This window comes from Taudactylus pleione, unplaced genomic scaffold, assembly GCF_031769625.1.
Source record: "Taudactylus pleione unplaced genomic scaffold, aTauple2 ptg000778l, whole genome shotgun sequence".
Taxonomy (NCBI): Eukaryota; Metazoa; Chordata; class Amphibia; order Anura; family Myobatrachidae; genus Taudactylus; species Taudactylus pleione.
The window spans coordinates 901,876-918,506 of NW_028285180.1; the positions used below are offsets into that span (position 1 = coordinate 901,876).

Here is a 16,631-nt window from a genome sequence, read left to right on the forward strand (position 1 = left end):
CTCCAGTTTATCACTTTCCAGAGCTTAGTACTGTACATCTGCCCTTATTAAGAGGGAAATAAAATGGTGGATATTTCTCAGAAAAAGAGACAATATAGGGCCCCATTTAATAGCGAAACATAATCCCTTTAGCAGTTACTAAAGAGGTTATGGTCTCCTTTAATTATTTAACAAACAGCGGTAAGCTTAGCATATCACTGTTTATCACTGTACCGCTTGCACCATCTATACATGGCAATAGTGATGCATTCCCCATAGCAGGCATTGAGGACCCACCAGAGACGTCACTAGAGCTGTTGTCACTCAGTGCTGTAATGCACGGTAACCCCTCCCCCCACCAAAAAAAATAAAAAATCGGGTCCAAGGTGCGCAGCTCCGCGAACTCTTCCCCCTTACCAGCAGTCACACTGTGCTCCTCCCAGAATTCCAGGCGCACGCCATGCCCGGTATTCTGGGTAGCAGTGATTAAAGTGGTCCTAGAGACGTGGTGGAATGACCCCCCCTTCCTCGGCGCTTTATCAATAAAAGGACAGCGTGCGCCTAAGACATGTGGTTCAAAAAAGGAGCGTGATCTCGAAAGAAAGGGGCATGGTCATACAATACTATCCCTAATTCAAACGTGCCACACAGTAGCACAAACTTATTCACATTACACCGCACATTGGGCCTGATTCAGAGCCGTTCGCTATTTGTGGTCGTTCGTTCAAAAACAAGGGGTGGCTATTCAAATGATCCGTTCGCAAATTGCAGTCTGTTCCCACCTCTAAGTCTGAACGAGCAAAACATACGCTCGTTTTTTTGATAAAAACGCCCCCTGGCCGCACGCACCATACGTCATGTCCGCTATTTATTAGATTAATCGAGTACATCGTACAGCGTATGAACTGCTCGCTATTCTTGTGGTTGGTGTTTTCAACCGCTATTTTGCGAGCAGTTCTGAGTTAAAAAAAACCAAGTGACGTGGTCAATGACGCTGCTGTATTAATTATGCACTCCCTTAAAACGCCCGTTTTGACCTTTAAGCACGCCTGCGTTCGGATCTCCACTCCCCGTTTTCAAGCACCTTCCCCTGTTACCACCCACATATGCCTCATTCTGTCACTCAAAATAGCAGGCCCTCGCTATATTGCGTACCAACGATTTTCGGCCGCACTGACTGGTTCGCGCATGCGTACTAAAAACCGTACGCATGCGCAGATGTGCGAACATCGCTCGGAACGAGCGTACTGCCGCTAGCGAGTGGCTCTGAATGAGGGCCATAGTGCCCCTGATTCACATTACACCATAAAGTAGTGTCCCTTATTTATGTTACGACACACAATAGTGCCCCTTTTACACAATGCCCCCAGTAGTACCCCTTATACAGTACCCCCAGGAGCGCCTCTTATGAAGTGCCCCTAGTAGTTCCCTTATACAGTACCCCCAGTAGTGCTCTTATGTAGTGCCCCCAGTTTTGCCCCTTATACAATACCCCCAGGAGCGCCCCTTATGCAGTGCCCCCAGTAGTTCCCTTATACTGTACCTCCAGTAGTGCTCTTATGCAGTGCCCCCAGACAGTAGTGCCCATTATGCTGTTGCCCCCAGTAGTGCCCTTATACTGTGCCTGTGGCCGGAGGCCGGCCCCACGTGTATAATGGCGGCCGCGGCACTGAAGGGGTTAACCCCCGTGCTGCGGCGCCATTTTTAAAAGGACAAAAGACACCAGGCGTCCATTGTAAATGTGTACTCTGCGCTAGGCGCCGAGTGTTTAAAAAATAAAAACGTATTTAAAATGGTATGTGCAGCACTGAGCCAGGACAGCAGGTCCTGGGCTACAGTGCTGCAGGGTAAAAAGCCTGATGCTGTGCACAGTAATGAGATGTGACTGTATTTAAAATGTATGATTTGAAATGTATATTTTGTAGAGAAAATGCACTTCTTGTATATGCCTGTATAAGACATGACAAGCTTGTGACTGTAGAAAATTAGGTGCTGATTGTGATTTCCTAGCAGGAGGTCTGATGAATAGAAAGACTGAAAGACCTGAGACCAGGATGACAGCTTTCTGTGTGAAGGTGTGAATAGTGTCATATGGTCAAACCCTTAATTTACAGCACTTCCTTTGAAAAGACAATTTGTTTGTTTTTAAGAAGCCCCTTTTGGATGTCACTGAATGTGTTAAGGTTGGGAATGCCAAACTGATAGATACTTCCATTGGGAAGGATGAATGTCATTTACTATTTCCTGTGAAATGTTATGTCAACATTTTAGGAGACAGTTATAATGTATGATAAATGAGTTTATGTTTAGGTTTGGGTGGTAGATTAGAAAGGAGGAAATTGGGTGACTCCTTTGAAATATAATATGTGGTTAAATTATATTATGTGAGGAAGCATGATTGGTTGAGAGGAACACAGGGCGGATTTATCCCCCTGTGATATTGTGTGTAAGAATGATATAAAAAGAGGGCCTGTGAGCCTTGTATGTGTACATCTTTGAAAATCCTTTGTGGAGAAGAACTGCTGTTAAGATTCCTGTATGCTAATGTACCCCTTCATCCGGAAGGTTGAGTCTTTGAGCAATAAACATCTTGCCTGACTTCAATTGCCTCAATTCTGTGACCAACAGAATTGCGCCAAACGCTATTCCGTTCTCCGGCTGTTCTGGGTAAGGTCTCCGTGTCCCCAAGTTCAAGCACTCTGCCAAGCTACCGTGCAGACCTGGTCCCTTGCGAGGGAGCAGGAGGAATCAGCCGACACCAATCAGGGGGTATGGCCGCAGCTAGTCAAACGCATACGCAGCAGAAGCGGTTCCAGGTGCCGAGGTAGGAGCCTGAGTGTACCTAAGAAGCGGTTCCAAATGCCGATGGTAGAGTTTGGTGGTGGCAGCATCGTTACACCCACGGTGCAGTGGGCAGAGTCAGTGACAGGCGGTCACTGATGGTAAGCGGGAATCCCTGATAACCCAAGGTCAAGTGGGGATTGAAGCCCCCAATCTGTGATCGGGAATCCGGGCTGGAAGCCATACAGTAGTGCCCCTATGCAGTGACCCCAGAACGCCCCCAGTAATGCCCCTTATACTGTGCCCCCTCCCTTGTGCAGTACTACTTACCTCTCTTCATGATGTCAAGGCTGGTTTGCACTTGGGGTGTCCGGGCGCACACCTCCTTCTTCTTCTCCCTCCCATAACAACAAGCGTAGCCGGTGTGCTGCGTGCGTGATGACGTCACTGCAGCCGGTGTCCAGAGCCACACACAGGCACAGAGAAATGCTGTGTGGCTCTGGACGCCGGCCGCGGGGAGAGAAAGAACTGACCCCCGGCGATGGCGTGCAGGGCCAGCCCGTTTGGGGTCGGCGGAAGTGCAGTGGTGCCGGGGAAGGGGGTGTGTGGGCAGCGGACGTGTCTGTGGATGGGGTGCGGCCCGTGGGTGTGTGTGCTGCTCTTTTTGGTGTCACCCTGTCGAAGTCTGCATCCCCCGCACCCCCCGAGTGACACCACTGGGTCCCAGCAACAGCCTTTCCAGCTTCAGTGAACCCTTGCAGACTTTGCTGTGCCCCTGGCAGGTGAAAGTGTAATGCGCATGTGGAGACTGATCGTCGCACGACAGCCCGTCGCTGTCAGCCCAGGTTTATGTGTGTAGGGAGGGTAGCAGTCTGTAGTCCAAGTGTGTGTGTGTGTGTGTGTGGGGGGGGGCTGGAGGGCAGCAGTCTGTAGTCCATGTATGTGTGTGGGGGCTTGAGGGTAGCAGCCTGAAGTCCAGGTGTGTGTGGTGGGGGATGTCTGCAGTCCAAGTATGTGTGTGGGCTGGAGGGTAGCAGTCTGCAGTCTAGGCGTGTGTGTGGGGTCTGGAGGCAGGGGCTGTCTGGCAAAGTTTAGTATGGAGGGCAAATACAAGCAAGTGACCCAGCTTTAAACCTTCTATCGGATGAGGTGTTGTCATGTGTGCAAACCACTAACATAAAATAAAGACACTGAGACGTGGATTTGGCAGATAACTTGATGGCGATTTATTGGAGCAATAATAATTATTATTTATTTAAGGATGTTTGGTGGCAAAGAAAGGACGGCCAGAAATCAGCCAGATCTGCTATGCCCACACACAAACAACAAAAGGCATAGCAGGCGTAGATCGCCCAGAGTGCATACACATAACCATGTAACTCATATCATCAACAAAAGGTAACGCTCACCCCCATCTTGACTTCCCACCCGTTTAGGTGGTGATACTGCCCCCCGTTAGGTTGGTACAGCCAACTACCAGTCAACGAAGGGAGCGCCCTTAAATCATAATTGCACCCGGACTGACGACCTGCCGTTCTTTCCCGCCACAGCAAGGTTCTGCTTATAGAACCGCCGCACCGCCACCATACCAAGTACTACCCCAATAACGCCAACTCCTCAAAAAGATCCCCAATAAACAATGACAAACCCTCCTCTGTTAAATGAACTCCATCAGGTCTATACATATAACTAACTCGAAATTGAATGTTCTTATGGTAAATGACACGGCCATAATTGGCCATCACAAATTTGGCAACTGCGAAATTAAGTTTCTTCCTAGCTTCGTCATTAGCAGGAAAACTCCTAACCCCACGCCAGACCTGTCGAGGTACAATGCAAGACCAAATAAATTTACACAAGGGCCAGGCCGATAGCACCCTCGCCAAATCGTTGACCATATCAACTCGTAATTCTACAGTGGACCTCTGCCCTAAGTCGTTGCCTCCTAAATAAGCCACCAAAAGACGTGGCCTACCAAAAAGCCTTGCATACTCTAACAGTTTAGGACAAAAGGAATGCCATCTCATACCTCTGGAACCTATCCAACGGACCCTAGCTGAATATTCAAAAATTGGAGCTTGATCTGAACTCAAACCTAGCAGCCCAGAAAATATATGAGTGGCCTATAACCCAAATGTCCTGCGTGTCAAAGAGCAATCCTAAAGGTGGAGGAAAGCAGTAAATAAAAAATTAGTAATTGTCATAAAACAATAACATTTTATGGTGTATTAGTGGGATCTGATAGAACATAAGTGAGTATCTGCCAAAAAGAAAAAATTTCTATTGGTCGCCGACTTACTATTTAAAGTGGCTGAGACAAACAGAAGACACAAAGGGGAAGAATGGGTGGGGGGGAATTGGGAAAAAACAGGTGAACTCGGCAAGAGGTAAAATAAAAACCTGCTGAGGGATGGACTATGGAATAATTAAATGATTGAGAATAGCCGAATTGAATCCGTCAGTTTAGGTAAAAATTGTAAAATCCCTCAAGACTCCCATTGCCAGCAATGGCGAGTAGCTAATCCCGAGTAGGACGGACAGGGGTAACAGACAAGACAGGACAGTACATGAGACAAGACAAAAACCAGGCAAGCATAAAATATAAACGTAACCGGAACAGACTGTGAAATGACTTTAAACAAAGGGCCTTAACGCCTAGGTCGAATGTAACCTTTATAACTATCCGATTTCCAACGTCCTAGGGCCTTAATTTCTGATGCCGAGAAACCCGCAGCTGCCGCCGAAGTTGCGGCTCCGATCAGAAATGAGTGTGTACCAAAATCTTGAGGCGGGAGGCCTAAAACTGATACACACCTCTTCAAAAACCAACCAAACTGGTATTTGGTAAGCAGAGTCCTGTCCATATGCATGAGTAATGAACCAGGAACATCCGGCCGCAATAACTCATACCGCATAGCTAGTGCCACGGGGCAGATCTGTTCGTCCCTAGATGGACCCAACGAGATCCACCTACCCCTACCAGTCTGGTCGGTCTTCGACCGCCGAATCCTACAGAGAACAGACCTCTCACTGACCAGGATATCCGAGAGGAGCATGGCGGCATCAACCCATTTGGATGATGCCACCAGCTCCGATACCCTCAAGGTGCCGTGAAAAGCCTCCGAAAACACCACTTGAATCAGGACCGCCTCATACACAGTAAGAGCCACTCCGAGAACCGCCCCTAATACTGCCGGAAGCAGATGAGCGTCCACAGGTCTCCTACGGTCAGCTACTGGCCGGGAGACCCGTGCCCAACCCTTTAAAGCCTTCACAATCAGAAAACTTTTAGTAAAGTCAGGTTGGCCCTTCAATTTACAATAAAATGCAATGCCCCCCAAAGAGAGCGCAACAGAAGCCCTGGATCTGCCAGCCAAACGGAGACTCCAAATAAAAGAAAGCATCGAACGATGCTGACTCTTACCTGCCTGTTTGCTGCTACGGGAATAATCTTCCTATTCATTCCATGCCTGCCGATATGCTCGCAACGTGGAGGGGGCTAGAGACTGTTCTGCTAAGCCCTCCATGCCGGCTCGATCACCTGCCAAACATAAGAGGGGCAAAGCACAACGTCAGCACCAGGGGCCACAGATCGGAACTTAGCCCACTGGAAATGTGATAACGCATCGGCTATCTCATTCTTCACCCCAGGAACGTGTCTTGCCTTAAACATGATGTTACAGCGCAAACATGTGAGCACAGCTGCGCTAGCAAGCGCAAAACCAGCAGGGAAGCCGCATGTTGCTGATTGTATCGCATGGACCACGCCCAGGTTGTCACACCTGATAATGATGCTGCGATTGCGTAACCATTCCCCCCAGATTTCCAAGGAAACCATTATGGGAAAGAGTTTGAGAAGGAGTAAGTCCTTAGTCAAACCCTTTCCCACCCATTCTTCCAGCCAACGGCCAACGCACCAGGAGCCATCAAGGTAACATCCGAACCTCGTGGTGCCTGCTGCGTCGGTGAACAGCTGCAGCTGCAAATTGTCAGCGGCTGGAGACATCCACAACCGAACGCCAGTAAAATCCTGAAGAAACAAGACCCAGACAGAGAGGTCCTGCTTAATCTCTGAGGATAAACGTAGCAAATGTCTCGGTTAGTGACACCAGCCGTGGCCCTTTCCAATTTACGTGAAAAAACTCTGCCCATTGGAGTTACTTTACAGGCCCAGGAGGGATTGCGCCTGCCGCAGGGTAATTCTACTGGAAGCCGTGCATTCCGCTATGGCATTACGCAACTTGACAGGCTTATCGAGAGGAATGCGACAAGAACCCGCCGAGGTACAGATCTCGATACCCAGGAATGACAAGCAAGTGGAAGGGCCCTCCGTTTTGTCCGCAGCAACGGGAACTCCAAATGAAAAAACAGCGCTCGTAAAGAAAGCAAAAGATAACTGCATCTGCCTGAACCGGAAGGGCCGACACACAGAAAGTCATCGAGATAGTGGGCTATCCCATGACTACCGCAAAAATTAAATAAATAAATTCCGCGCACCAGTGTAGGAAGGTGCTAAAACGCTCGAAAAACGCACAGGACACAGAACACCCCATAGGCAAGCATTTGTCTATGCAATATCCGTTGTCCAAGCTAAAAACCCATAAACTGGAATGACTCTGGGTGCAAAGGAAGTAGACGAAAAGCTGACTCAACATCTATCTTAGCCATCAGTGCGCCAGGACCATAACACCTAATGACGTCCAAAGCATCGTCAAAAGACTGGTACACCACCGAGGAAACCTCAACTGGTATGGCATAATTTACTGACGAGCCTGGCGGATAAGACAGATGTTGCATGAGCCTGTATTTTCCTGGAATTTTCTAGGGAACCACTCCCACCGGGGAATTCACAAGATCCCTAATGGGGGTTCTGCAAAAGGCCCTGCAATGCGCCTGACGCTAACCTCGCCAGCCACTTTTTCCCTAAGAATGTGAGGCAATTCAAAGGCAGACTTCAAATTTCTAGGCGAATATGTGTCGACATCCCTGCAAATAGGTAAACGAAAACCAAAACTGAAGCCTTTTAACGAAAATTCTGCGTCCTGCAGAACCGGGTACCAACTCAACCATTTTTCTATCGCTGTGACACGGACAGGGGATGGAGCTTTACTTAGCACTTGTGCCTTTTGCTGGCTGTGCAGGCTGCTGCTGGGCACCCACCTTGAAACACTTGTCAACTGGGTGGTTGCCACCACATCGCAAGCAGAGGTGACGAAAACGACATTTTCGTCCCTGCGTACAGATGGAATTATTAAAGGCGAAGCATTTTCCCCCAGACGCCTGCTGTTAGCCCTGACGAACTGAACTAGCTGCTTTGCTCGCGTTGTACCCCTCATAGGCAGGACGCGAAGGCTGCGTGACCTCCAGCAATGTATATTTGTCGAAGTAGGAGCATAGCTGAGAATGGAGCTTCCCGGTGATAGCTGCTTGGGGCAGTGATTGCAATAATAAGCTGTGCACCCTGTAGAAATTCACTGTAGCACATGTATTCTGTCTATTTTGTAAGTTAAACACTCAGAATACAGTATATAATACAATTTCCTCTATTGACTGATAATGATTCAAAGGAGATAAAAGCTAGATCTTAGGTGCTATAGGTAAATAAAGCAGTGTCAAAGCCATTACCCCTTACTGTCAGATAACACATCACTAAAGCATTCAATTCCCCCAATGATACCTCAATGCCCAGCATAATACTGACACTGTTTGCTGCAACTGTTTTCTACCATTAAGAGGGCATAATCAGCACTTACACCAGCTATAAAATACATCATACGAATGTACTGAATGATATAATTCTGGCATATACAGGACCAGCAAACACAGTAAGCAATTATATGTAGAAGTAGGGCCATCCTGTCTGAGCTGAATCTTTTTATTTCATGTGCAGGCTCCATTACAGATCATATGAGCAAGGGAATCTGGGGGGCACTCATAAACCCCTCCTGCATTTGCCTATGGTGCTGGCCACTGCAGCCACAAAGATGATATTGACCAGGGGCATTAAGGACTGAAGGGAAGCACCCCTCCCCCGCACTGGCACACCTTCCACAAAGCTGCTGCAGCAGCCTGAGGGGGGATAGAACTATCAATAGGGGAACCACACCTGCAGCCCCTAATAACATGGGGGCACTGTGGAGCCAGGGACCAGGGTCTGGGGAGGCTCATTACTAGGCAGGACATAGCTACACCCACCCCCAGCAGAACAAGAAATCAGAAAAGACAGTGATTGAGGACAGAAAGGAAAAGTAAAAGCAATGATATGAAGTAAATGAAAAGAATGACTAAATACAATAAGGAAAAGGAGGAGAGAAGAAGAGAAGGAGAAGCACTAAGAGAGTTTTATTAAGGAAAATGACAACTGACAAAATGCACTTCCCTGTCCTGGAAGAATCTGGAACAAAGAGGCTTTGGCCCACACTTTTATCCCACTATATAATGTTCCTGTTACAAACCTGCCCCTGCTTGCCATAGGCTAACTCCCACAAGTAATTTGCATATATGCCTGCCCCCATCCTAGAGGTTTAAAACACCTCTTTTCTTATGCAATCTTTCGGTTTCTCTTCTTCCAGTATATTGCAATGGGAAAATACATGATAATAATCTCTGTAGGCATAGTTTGCCTAATGTGGATGTGCTTTAAATAGGCAACAAAATATAAAGAACTATAAAATAAATACATCTACCGGCAACATCAGATAAAACAGAGACCTTTCTAGTGACCACTACAAATTGCACACAGACACTAGTGTCCGATATACAATACAGGTATCATTCCAATTACTGATAGACAATACAGGGATCACTATCATAGTGACTGATATAGTGACCGTTATACAATGCAGTGACATTTTAGTGTCTGTTATACAATGCAGGGACCATTTTTGTGACCGTTATACAATGCAGTGACATTTTAGTGTCTGTTATACAATGCAGGGACCATTTTTGTGACCGTTATACAATGCAGTGACATTTTAGTGTCTGTTATACAATGCAGGGACCATTTTTGTGACCGTTATACAATGCAGGGACCATTTTTGTGACCGTTATACAATGCAGGGACCATTTTAGTGGTGACTGTTATACAATGCAGGGACCATTCTAGTGACTGTTATACAACGCAGGGACCATTCTACTGACCATTATACAATGCAGGGACCATTCTAGTGACCATTTTACAATGCAGGGACCATGTTAGTGACTTATACAATGCAGGGACCATTTTAGTGGTGACTGTTATACAATGCAGGGACCATTCTAGTGACTATTATACAATGCAGGGACCATTCTAGTGACTGTTATACAATGCAGGGACCATTCTAGTGACTGTTATACAATGCAGGAACCATTCTAGTGACTGTTTTACAATGCAGGGACCATTCTAGTGACCATTATACAATGCAGGGATCAGTTTAGTGACCATTATACAATGCAGGGACCATTCTAGTGTCAGACCTGTATTTAAGCTATGGCTATAAATACAATGAGCTCAGAGACCCTCATTGCTTTTGTTTGCTGCAGCACAATGCTGTGTACACAGGAGAGATCTAAAAACACGACTGTCTTGTGTAGTGTGAAATCAATCTCTGGTTTAATGGCGCCAAAGCACATACATTTATAGTTTCTTAAGGACACATCTGTTTTCGATTACATTTAGAAAAAACCACAGGGCTAGGTAAAGATTTGGAATCGCATACCTTACCATATATGTACATATGCTTTTCTGTGAATATATGACTGAGTCTGCACACGGAATTAACTCTTTCCTGCCCTGTGCATTTACTTACAATGAATACGTGGCATACTTGAAAAGACTTTTAGGATACAAAATGAATTCTATACTTCCACATTTTCCTCCTTTTCGATTCAAATCTTACATACTATTGTTTTTTTCTAACTTACCTAGCCATGACCCACCCCCTATGTATTTGGTCCCTACTTCACACAACAAGTTATCCCCCCTAACGAGGTAGCTGCATGGGGCAGTGCCCATTCAAGACCATATAGGCGATGAGTCTCTTAGTCCCTATAGTCCTGAATCTTCCTTTTCATCCGTATCCTTGTAGAAGTCTTCTATTTTTGCCATACATTGTTCACATAAGTCTCTGCAAAGCAATGCTTCTCTTGTCTTGCAGATTACACAAAAGTTCTGGGCGTATTCATGTAGCAGGATCATAGTTGTCTTTGACATTTCTTTAGATGCTTTAAACCTAGAACAGTAATCAAGTGTAAGTATTTTCCTTATTAACCATACAACAAATCTAACAACAATATAAATGATTACTACTAATGCAAATCCTTTAGCTATTAACATGAGGATACCTGAAAGCCAACCTCCTATCCCCTTGAACCAATTTGCTGGATTCAACCGTGAAAACCATCCATTACTATCAATATCATACTCTGGATCATTATGCGTCTTCCTAAACTGCTCCTTCAATTCCTTGACTTTCTTCAAGTGTGCATATATTGGGTCAGTAAAATTATCAGCTATATAATTACAGCAAGCAGGTCCCACTATCTGACACATGCCCCCTTGTGAGGCCGTTAGATAGTCCAGAACCAGCTGATGCTGTCTGAGAATCTTGGTATGATACCTTAAAGTCTCATCAACTATTTCTAATACATCCAATATTTCATCTGTAACGTTGTCAAATAATTTAGCTAATGCTTCTATATTATTATACTAAGTCCGGATATTGATAAAGCTAGGCCCATTTTCTTATACCATGGGATATATACTAAATCATGAGCATGAGATTTACTTTTTATAAGATCCTTCCTTACTCGATGATTTGCTGGGCTATTGGTTATATCTATGGTTTCTGCTATCCATGAGGCAGGGCTCAGTCTTGCTATAGTGCAACTGCCTGACCCTCCCCAGGGTAGAAATTTATATGCCTTATTACCACACATAAAATAATACCCTTCTGGTAGTAAATGCTGTCCAGTTTTAATTACTTGTTGAGCATGCCATAACAACCTTGAAGTATTTTTTACAGGGCAACTCTCTAGCACGTGATATATACCTTGGTCAGCCGAAGTACATCGCATATCATTTGTGGTGTTATCCCAAACACTGGAATGATTGAGATATTGTTCCCATCTAGTATCGCTAGTGTTATATTCTATTAGTAATTGTTGTGTCGGTACCTCACCAATATAGCGAATTACTTGTTTAGCATAAAAGGTAACATTTACTTTAAAATTAATAGTTCCTAAGTTTAGGTTTGCATTTTTAGACCCTTCATTTTTAATATTAACACAGTCGTCTTGCTAGCACATTTGGCCAAAATTGTTCCACTGGTCAAATGAACCATCACGTACTGCTTTCCAAAAGGGAGGTTGGGTCCACCCAGCCACAAACAATTGTACTGCTGAGTTGTTAAATGGCTCATGTGTCAATTTTATTGGCCTAGTCCAGGTGTCTATATCTTTACTTAATTCATCCCAACTTACTGGGGTTGCCACATATGGCATGGTTTTAGCTGAAATCGGGGAATGTGTACAAATCCAACAATCAGTGAGGTTAATACCTTGCATTAATCGATAGTGCATTTGCAAAAACTTGTTATCCCATATTTCATTAAGCTGTTCATGCAATTCTCTTTTAACTCGTACCAAGGATTGATTAGTTCCATTTGTACTGTTAAAAGCATCATCACCCCTGTTTATCAATTCCTCAAAATTCATTGCTAAAATAAGTATAATAACCATAGCAGAACATAGAATACATCCCCACAAGCCTCTATCAGGCTTGGGGCCTAAAAGCATATATTTATTCATTTTACTCCAACTCCCCTTGTGTAAAGATCTTGCAATGCGATGCGTGTATCCACGTATTTTTCTCTGCCACCTTCACCGCTGTAGGAGTTGTCAGGAGAACCTGGTAAGGACCCTCGTATCTGGGCTCAAGGACCTTCCTCAGATGTCTTTTGATGACTACCCAGTCTCCAGGCTGCAGCTTGTGAGAACTACAGTCTGCGTTGGGATCTGGAATAGATGAAAACACCTGATGGTGGATTTGAGTTAGTTGTTTCTGCAACTGTATCATATAACCAGTCAGATCACCATGTAGATGTTGCAACTGCTGAGGAAAGTAACAACCAAGTTTGTATGGACTACCAAATAGTATCTCATATGGTGTCAGCTTAGTCTTTTTCAATGGGGTATTTCTTACAGAATGTAGAGCCATTGGAAGGCATTCTACCCAAGTTTTACTTGTTTCTGCCATTAATTTTTGTATCTTAAGTTTTAGGGTGCCATTTAGTCTCTCCACGCGCCCAGAACTTTGGGGGTGGTACGGCACGTGAAGAGCGGAGACTATCCCTAGGTCACTCATTAAGTGTTGTGCAATTTCACTTGAAAAATGAGTACCTCTGTCACTTTCTATTGTCTCTGGTACCCCATATCTGCAAATGACTTCTTGGATTAGCTTTTTTGCTACTGTTTTAGCATTTGCTGCCCTACAGGCCCTGGCCTCAGGCCAGTGACTATAAAGGTCGGTTGCCACGAGGACATAGACATACCCAGAGCAGGGAGGCAGTTGGATGAAATCTATTTGGATTCTCTGAAAAGGAAAAAATGTCTGTGAGGTGCTTTTGAGTGGTACCTTGACAGCTTTGCCAGGGTTGTGAAGTGCACATACCACGCACCCGGACACAAAGGCTTGCGCAGCCTGGCCAAACCCTGGAGCATGCCAATGTTTTTTAACAGTGTTGATCATGGTGTCTCTAGACACATGCACCTTTCCATGCAGGATTTGTGCCATCACTGGGTAGAGGCTCCTGGGCAGGCAAGTGAGTCCTTTACATGACCATTCTCCTTGTATACATACAGCTCCTTGTTTCTGCCAGGCTTTCAACTCATCTGGAGAGGCCTGTTTTTGGAACTGTAAGAGAAGGTCCTGACTCACTTTAGGGGATTCTACAGCTGATGCTATAAGAGAAGCTGATTGTGGTGACTGTTGTAGGGGCTTAAGGGCTGCCTCCTTGGCAGCAGCATCCGCACATGCATTTCCCTTTGCTTCTGGCGTCTGTTCCCTAGTGTGAGCTTTGACCTTTATTACTGAAAGTTGCCTGGGAACCTGAAAGGCCTCAAATAACTGTCTAATCAAGTTTGCATGTTTTATTGGTTTACCTGTAGACCCTACAAAGTTCCTACTTTTCCAGATTGGACCGTAATCTTGAGCGATCCCGTAGGCATACCTGGAATCAGTGTAGATGTTTACAGTCTGTCCCTCAGCATAAAGGCATGCAGCCTTCAATGCCTCTAATTCAGCCTCTTGGGCTGACATGGTAGGTGGTAAAGGTTCTTGAATGATTGGCTCATGTGCAGTAGTAACTGCATATCCTGTATGTGGGTGGCCATCTACATAATACCTTGAACCATCTACAAACAATTCTAATTGTGCATTAGGAATTGGTATGTCTAATACAGGAGAGATCTGTGCGATTTCCTGTTCCATAAGCTGAATACAATCATGCTCGCAGCATGTGTCTGAAGAAAAAAGATTGTGATTTTCACTTTCCTTTCTGCTATCGTTACTGTCACTGGCAGCACTACTATTAATTAGCATATCTGGTGCTGCTAGAGTGTCAATGTCTCCTGTTTCTAAACTTCCTCCTTTTGAATCTTTCGGAAGTAATGACGCTGGATTCAATACCGTGCACCTGTGTATGTTTACATTACACGGGGTAAGTAAGGCTACTTCATATTTTGTGAGTCTAGCTGCAGATAAGTGTTTAGTCTGTGCCTGATTGAGTATTTCTGTAACGGCATGTGGCACTTGTAATATTAATGAATGACCTAACACAATATCTGCAGTTTTGTCTAGTAAAATGGCTGCCGCTGCTAGCCCCCTGATACAGGTTGGGGCAGCTCTGATGACTGGATCTAGCTGTAGGGAATAGTAAGCCAAAGGCTTCTGCATACCCCCCATGTTCTTGTGTCAACACCCCTTGTGCATGACCCTGGTCCTCATGACAGTATCGTGTGAAAGGTTTACTGTAATTGGGTAAAGCCAGGGCTGGAGCAGATATAATGTCTTTCTTTAACTCCTGAAACACCTGATTCTGCTCATCTGTCAATTTAAGAGGGCCTTGCTGCTTATCACCTTTTAGTGCATCATATAGAATTTGAAGCTTAGAAGATGCACCTGGGATCCAATCCCTACAATATGTGATCAGCCCTAAAAAGGCTCTTAACTGTTTCAGTGTCTGGGGTGGTTTTACATCTAGTATAATCTGTTTTCTTTCTTCCAGGATGTGCTTAGCCTGGTGGGTTATACAATGGCCTAGGAACTGTACCTTAGGCTTTGCAACTTGTATTTTGTCTCTTGACACCTTACATTGTGCTTCATGTAGAAATTTCAATAATGACACTGTCTCTTCTATGCACATTGTTTCACTATTGGTACATAGCAACAAATCGTCTACATACTGGATGAGCACTGTTTCTGGATCTATTGGTACCCATCCTTTTAATACCAGTGTCATAGCTTCTGAGAAGGCACTAGGTGAAGTGGCTCCTCCTTGTGGTAATCTTGTCCATGTGTATTGTTGACTTTTGTGAGTGAAGGCTAACATTAATTGACTTTCTTCCGTCAGAGGGACTGAGAAAAAAGCATTCGCCAAGTCTATGACTGTGAAGTGTGTAGCAGAGGGAGGGATCTGATTTAGCAGCGTATGTGGATTTGGCACAATAGGACTATCAATTACGCTTGTTAACCTCCCTAAGATCATGAATTAGTCTGTAAGATACAGGTTCATTATCCTTAGATCGTTTCTTAATTGGATACAACGGAGTGTTCCATGGGGATCTGCAGGGTTTTAACACTCCTGCTTGTACATATTGTTGTATCTGTGTTTCTATTGCCTGTATCTGGCCTTCGTTAAGGGGGTACTGTTTCATTTTCACAGGCGTTGCTGTAAGTTTAATTTTGATTGTTACTGGATCTACTGGTAGGAGTCCTACATCCATTTTCCCTTTGCCCATACCCCTGATGGTACCCTTGCCTCAATTACAGACAATAAGGGTTCCTCCTTTTGTTCAGAGGGTAAACATGTCATTAGGGATTGTGCAGTGTCATAGGCCATAGTTTGCAACAATCCTGCTGGTGTACTTAACATAGCTTCCCCATTTCTGTACACTATGCTAGCTTCCAGAGCTGCCAATAGGTCAGCTCCTAATAAATTCACTGGTGAATCTTTTGAAATTAGAAACTGGGTTGTTAGCACTACTCCTGAGTCTAATTCAATCTGTATAGGTTTGGTTTTAGGGAGGCTGATAAATTGGCCCCCCACTCCCACTACATTAGTGGAGCCTGATCCCATATACTTGGGATCTACTATATTTTCTTTCAAGAGACTTGTAGCAGCCCCAGAGTCTATGAGACAGTTTATCTTTTTATTTCCCAATTTAACAGGTATCATAATTTGTGGTCCTGTTGGGGCATTACATGTTAAGGGACAAATTAGACTCTGGGGGCCCGTTTCCTATTGCTGACTAAGATTCACCAAAAGGTCTTGGGTCTGGAGTTTCTTTAACTTGGGACAATTCCTCTTAATGTGTCCCTGCTCCATGCAATTGAAACAAAGCCCTTTTTTCATGCATTCTTCTGATCTTTTAGATTGCTGACCACTAGGTCTGCCTGATGGCTTAGGTGGTCTATAGCCCTGTTCCTTGTTACCCTTCAGATTTAAATTAGGGTAAGTAAGAACATACATGGGCTTGGGCATGGCATCTTTTTTCCTATCGCACTTTTCTTGCCTTTCCTTAGCATTATCTTCTATAGACCTAAGTATTTTGACTAGGTCATTTAGAGGCATGGAGGAATATTCTGGCCTACAGACCTTTAACTGTCGCATTAA

The 16,631-nt window shown here is 44.9% G+C and overlaps 2 protein-coding genes across 2 annotated transcripts in view; one reads left to right on the forward strand and one right to left on the reverse strand.

Annotated features, from left to right (window-relative positions):
• The window catches only part of LOC148475109 (1-phosphatidylinositol 4,5-bisphosphate phosphodiesterase beta-2-like), a 322,551-nt gene that overhangs the window by 170,104 nt on the left and 135,816 nt on the right, over positions 1 to 16,631 (forward strand). The gene's annotated exons all lie outside the window — the stretch shown is intronic.
• Positions 12,010 to 15,257, reverse strand: LOC148475110 (uncharacterized). The gene is made up of 3 exons (XM_088457716.1): positions 14,768 to 15,257; positions 13,998 to 14,259; positions 12,010 to 13,250 (listed from the first exon to the last, which is right to left on the reverse strand). The coding sequence occupies exons 1-3, from the start codon at positions 15,255 to 15,257 to the stop codon at positions 12,548 to 12,550; spliced, it is 1,455 nt and encodes a 484-aa protein (XP_088313842.1). The 3' UTR covers positions 12,010 to 12,547.